Source organism: Brassica napus, unplaced genomic scaffold (genome assembly GCF_020379485.1).
Source record: "Brassica napus cultivar Da-Ae unplaced genomic scaffold, Da-Ae ScsIHWf_389;HRSCAF=611, whole genome shotgun sequence".
Lineage (NCBI taxonomy): Eukaryota > Viridiplantae > Streptophyta > Magnoliopsida > Brassicales > Brassicaceae > Brassica > Brassica napus.
In genome coordinates, this window is record NW_026016469.1 from 44197 (window position 1) to 50922 (window position 6726).

Here is a 6726-nt window from a genome sequence, read left to right on the forward strand (position 1 = left end):
GGACATACATAAGCAACTAGTATTTAGTCACGAGCTTTAACAGAATCACAAACTACAAGGTTTCTTCAATTTGTTTATTTTATAATTTCATTTATCTATTTGTTTTATTGTTTGATAAATCATTATATATTTATTGTTTAAAAATCAATAGTATTTTTTGTTGTAATCAAACAAAAACTCTCAAGGAAACCAGGTAAATGGTTCATCGACCAATGAAATTAATGGTACCAGAACAAAAGGACCAAATAAGTAGTTCATCTGCAAATCAATCTTCTAGACATTAGGTATATTTGTCATTTTAGAGTACTTGCGTATACACATTTTAAACTGGTTATGATAAGCTAGTTTGCACTTTTATATGAGTCACACATTGATTTATAATTTAAATAGTTTTAACACTTGTAACACTTACCAAAAAAATATAATTCTTTTAAAATTAAAATGAAAGAAATTTAAAGTAGAAATAAAGGAAATTTAAAGTAGAAAGAGAGAAAATTTAAAGTATAAAATAATATTTTTAGCAAACTTTTAAATTTACTTTGTATATATTAGTTTATAAATTTCATATTAATAATATACTAATTAGTAACTTATATTCTAGTTTTGTATTGTTATAATTAAATAGATGTTAGGTATAATATTAGAGGATAATTAGTTTAAAAAGTTTATTTTTTTACTTGATATATGTGTATTCCACTTTATGGATGGTTTTAGCATTTGATATATTATTCAAACAATTGAATTGAAGTAAAACAAATATATATATATATATATACATATTACAACATTTAAGCAAGGGAGTCAATTTTTAAAATAATATTTCTTTTATCAAAAAATTAAAACAATTACACAAAAGTGAAATTACAATGGCCTTTTTGTGTGTAAAACACTATATAATAGTTTACTAAAAATTTAATTTAAATTGGGCCGGCCTAAAAACATAATGGCCTATGTATATATATATCTTATGGCTTAATATATACTTTGAGAAAGTGAATGTGATGATTTGTCATGTTCTCTATAATTTTAGGTTTAGTCATATTTTATGTTCAATCTTATATATTAAAACATAAGTCACAACCTTGATTCATGTATGATTTTTTTTAAAAATGTACCTAATGGACATATTTCTAAAATCTCATATTACATTTAATATATAATCTTATCATTTAAATTTTGGGTTTACGAGAAATTTTTATTGGGCTATCAATAATTGAATTTAAATAATAGATGATCCATTAGATTTATAGATAGTATAAATTAAATATATATAATTTAATGTTGTAATACTATACCCCTATATGCTAAATATTTAAATATTTGTCGATGTTAACATTTAAAATTATAAATATTTTTTTTAAATAACAAAAATCATATTATCTAACAATGATTAATCTTTACTATCTTAAACAAATGAAAAAAAATTAAACTATATAGTTTATTTTAAAAATTAAACAAAAATTAATGTTTAATTATTTACTCGATAATATAAATCAATGAAGCGAAAAGTTTAATTTTAAAAAAACTTTCTAAATTTGTGAAATGTTACAATATCTTTGAATATGACAATAAAACAATATTTTACTAATCTTTAATATATAGTTACGAGTTTAATAATGAAAATAATATTCTGAAAATATATATAAGAAGAAGATACATATACATGTGAAAGTTTGAAACAATCTATTCAATGAAAAAAATATACAGTAAACTTATTAGGTTTTAAAAATTGATAGACACATATATATTATAATATTACCGATTTATAATTGAAAACAAAATATTTATATACAAATAAATGAAAACAAAAATCCACGCGGTTGCGCGGGTCGAGATCTAGTTATTAATTAATTTTAATTGATCATTTTAGTAATTTAGCTTATAATTTTATTACTATCCTGAGGATAATAAAAAACTTATTGCGATAATATCATAGTTAAATTTATATTATATTTACTTTAATAATATCAGAGTTAATGTATTATATATACGTTATATTATATTTGGTTTAGTAATATTAACCCGACCCTATTATATTATATATATATATCACATAAGATAAAATGAATTATCAATCTTTTTAGATAAAGTTTTAGGACAATCAAAATCACTCGTTGTGGTAATTTCTGAAAAGTTATAAATAAATAAAAAAATAATTATAATATTATTTTCAAGTAGTTTTTCTTCCTCATGTTAAAAGTTAAAGCATTAAAATTCTTATTACCCTTAATAAACAATTAGAATATATTTGTTAATATATAATACTTACCCATTAATTAGAATTGAATTTCATTAGTCTGATAATCATCATTATCTAAAAGATTCTATATTATGTTATCCAAAATATTTTACATCATATTATTTTAAAAATTAACATAAATCCATGAATATAGTTTTATGTATATATAAATGTTTTAAATTTATTTTACGTAATAGAATATATTTTATTAAAATATTAAAATTTATCGTATATATTTTTTTAATATTTAATTAATTAGTAAATATTTCAACATCATAAAATAAGTTATTCTAATGTTTTTAATTCATAATATCTATCTATAGATTTTTGTAAAATTATTAAACCCGCAAGTGCGGACAGAAACCTAGTACCAAATAAAACAAACTCTACGTTAACTTTCATTTAGGATAGGAAAAAGTTATTAGTAATATCAATACGTTTTTGTCTCTTTACCATTTCTTTTCTTCGTTTATTTAGGTTTGTAGGTTTTCATTTGGTTTCACCAAGCATGAAACTGACAATTTCATACAGATTTCAAAATTTAAATCCTTTTCAGATGTTATCAACTTGCAATCTATGAATAAATCAGAAGAAATCAAGTTTCGTTTTGCTGTTATGCACATATAATGATCTGATTTCCAAATTTTGATTTCATAAACATGGCTTTATAAGATCTTGCTATAAGTACAAATCAAATATCAGTGGTTAAATTTTTATGGTTTGATTCATCGAAATGTCTTCGTCTTCTTTATCGTGAGAGGCACAAATCTCTTCTACTTGGATATGATTCAATGTGTTATCAATTACACAGTTCACATACAGATAATTGACTTGTTTCGTGTTCTACAATCTAAACACACTATGGGTTTTGCCTGAAATGATATCATATTCATTGATTCATAGCTTTACTTTATGTTAACAGCATCTGACCAATTAATTGGATCGAGTCTTCTTCACATCCTGAATAATAGCTTGAGCAGGTCTACAAATACTTATATGAAGTCGGGTTCCTTCCGTATCGAATAAATGGCCGCTTGAAAGATCATTTTGATAATGAGAAGGCTATTAGCATCCAAAATGGGAGCCTTTAACCATCGCAAACAATCATCAAACAATACCGGAGGCACCAAGTTGAGTTGGGAACAAAAGTAATTCCTTACCTCAGCACTAAAGACACAGTAAAAAAACAAGTGTTGCCTGCATTCATCAGCTCTTTAGCAAAGCAAACAGCTCGATGAAATATTGAGTCCCATCTTCTCAATCTATCCTTCGTTGCTAGTCTGTTCCAAGCAACTAGCCATGAGATAAATGCATGTTGGGACTCTACCTTTAAACCATATATGCGAGTGCCAAAAGATTGAAGGTCTAGCATGGTGAAGAGCAATCCATGTATTTGCTGTAGAGAAGCGTTTTGAAGGGAATCATTTCCCACTTTCCAAAGTAAGTGTCATCAGTAGATGACTGCACAATAGGATCAGGCGATGGGAGGCACTGTTTTAGCAAGGTGATGACGAAATTCCTGCTACGAGAGCACTCAACCACCACTCACCGTTTACTATTGCATCTGCCACTTTCACGTCTTATGCATACCCGAGACTGCCGGGCCCGCTCACCAGTGAGATGAATCAAGGGACCAAGATCCGTCCAATTATCATGCCAAAAGCCAGTTGTGATCCCCCGCGCACCTCTCATACAAAAAGTCTGGCATTTGATCTTAGCTTGCATAACTTCTTCCATATCCAACTGTCTCCTCGACGAGGTTGCAGCTCTGAGAAATTGGCGGATCCAATCCTATTTAATCTTATCCACGAACCCACAAAGACCCTCTGGCTGCAAACAACATCCATATCAACTTAGAGCTAAGACTGTTGGAGGGTGGCCGGAGGGTGGGTTAGGATCCAACACAATATTAGTCCAGATGCTCTCAGAAGGCACATTATTACGTTATTTTGCTCTTACAAATTGTTTTAAATAAATAGTTGGTCTAGAGGCTCGTATAAATAAATACTTCATATGTTTCAGAATAATACACATTTTAAACTTGTCACACATATTAATAAAATATATTAAATTTTATTATATATGCATAATTTTTGTAATTATCTTTTTCACATAGTTCTAATCCAAACACAATTGAGTTTTTTGAAACTTGCAATTAATCATTACTAATTGATAAAATACGCATTGTAAATAAATAAAAAAAATCATTTTGAAACAAATTATTTTTCTAAAATATGTAACATTATGAAATGGAGAGAGTATGTCGTATTTCTTATGAACTCATCGCACATGAGACCATTATTATGTTGTATATACTCATCTTTTGAAATAATTTCATGGCCCAAATTTCAGAGTGGCGCGAAAAACTTTTAAACTCTTTGGAAGTAAGCGGTAAAGGTCCCGTGGGGTCTTGCCACGATGATTTTAATTGGTCCATAGTAACATCACGCGGATGGGTTAAGATGCTTAACATGACGTGGCCTGTTTTAATTGGTTAACAAGAGAACACGCAGATCGACATCTTAAAAATATCAGCCGTAGATAGCACTTCCGAATCCAACGGACTAAAGTTAAACAAAACTCATAATAAAAGCAACTCATCTTCTTCTTCATTCCTCACAATCAAATCTCACATTCACATTAACCATCTGATTTCGTTATGGCTCGTACCAAGCAAACCGCCAGGAAATCAACCGGAGGCAAAGCCCCGAGGAAGCAGCTCGCGACCAAAGCGGCGAGGAAATCAGCTCCGGCCACCGGAGGAGTGAAGAAGCCGCACAGGTTCCGTCCCGGAACGGTGGCGTTGAGGGAGATCCGGAAGTACCAGAAGAGCACCGAGCTTCTCATCCGCAAGCTCCCCTTCCAGCGTCTGGTCCGCGAGATCGCTCAGGATTTCAAGACGGATCTGAGGTTCCAGAGCAGCGCTGTGGCTGCTTTACAAGAGGCTGCAGAGGCTTACCTCGTTGGGTTGTTTGAAGACACCGAATCTCTGCGCGATTCACGCTAAGAGGGTTACGATCATGCCGAGGATATCCAGCTCGCGAGGAGAATCCGTGGCGAAAGAGCTTGATTGGTTCTTCAATGAGCAATCTACTTGGTTTGATTAGGTGTAGTTGCTTTGTTAAGTTAGTACTTAGGTGTTCGACGAAATATCCCAACGAAAGTTTCTCTTGTTCTCTTGTTTAATATAAGTAATATTTTCCCATGATTTCGATATGTTTTTGCTAATATGGGTCTCTGCTCGTTAATTCACTCGGTGACTAAATCATAATGTTACATAGATTGAAAACATTCTGTTAATTTCGGAACGTTTATAACACAACATACTATACATCACATTCATTACACAAGCTTAGTTTTTTTGTTTGGGACAAAACACAAACACAAGGTTAGTGTAGTCGTCTCTTTTTAACTGGTCTAACCAAAAAAATAAAATAAAATAATAATAATTCGGTTTGGAAGCCCACGTCTTGGTTCTTTGTTCTTCTTGATGAGAAGTTTTGCACTGAAAACTGCTGTAGAAATGTCCACGTTGACCAAATGTAACAGAAGATATTCTATGTGAAATGGGTTTGATGGAGAAGAGAGCACAGTTTGTGAAATGACCAAATGTAATGATTTTTTTTTTTTGATCAACGACCAAATGTAATGACTAAAGAATCAATGTTATTACTATTTGGTCACATGAATAAATCTCTAAGCCAAATCAACGTACTGATATCTTCCCATGCAATTATAACACGATAATTCTCTTTATGCATTGCCTAATTGATATTAGTATGAGCACTGCACAACCATAGCATTTGGATAGCAATCTGTTTCCTTCCTTGCATAAATTGGTAGAAGCATAACTTATACATTTTCCTATTAAAACAGTATTGGGATGGGGTTCTTAATCTCTACAAACTCAGTCACTGACCTTAGTTTACACTGTAGAGAAAGATGGAAGGCTCTTGGAACTCAGTGAGTATCACTCTCTCTTTTTTCTCTTCCTCTTTATTGCAGATTTTGTAGGCGCATCTGAGGATCCATCTGTGCCTTTAAGACCAGAGGGATGCTCTTCTAGAGTTAAAGAACGGGTTCAAACAATCTTTTCGGATAACACGTCGGGGTAGTGATCGGGCTAGACCTTGGTGTGAATTCCCTTGAGGGAGAGATTAATTCGAGTAGCAGCCTTTTCAGGCTAAAGATTAATTCTATCAGTAACCTCAAGCATCTGAATGTTTTGAGACTCCCGACTACAATTTCAGTGGCTTGATTCCTTCTTCACTTGGAAACCTTTCTCGTTTAGCCCATATCCACCTCTCTGGTAACACTTCTGGTGGTGAAACTCCCACACCTTCTTTTGGACGTTTGAACCATTTTGACCACTTAGATTTGATTCCAATACTTATCGGTACCTTTTCCATCGCACTACTCAATCTTACAAAGCCTGACATATCTATCACTCTCTTACAATCAGTTCACAGGGATTCTTCCTCCAAAAA

At 31.2% G+C, this 6726-nt stretch overlaps 1 protein-coding gene across 1 annotated transcript; it reads left to right on the forward strand.

Moving 5' to 3' along the window:
* The first annotated feature begins 4840 nt into the window (after positions 1-4840).
* On the forward strand, positions 4841-5384 carry LOC106437086 (histone H3.2). Its single transcript, XM_048774569.1, is given in 3 exon segments — positions 4841-5222; positions 5224-5263; positions 5266-5384. Coding segments are annotated over 3 exon segments (408 nt in total). The 5' UTR covers positions 4841-4898; the 3' UTR covers positions 5310-5384.
* Positions 5385-6726: the final 1342 nt, after the last annotated feature.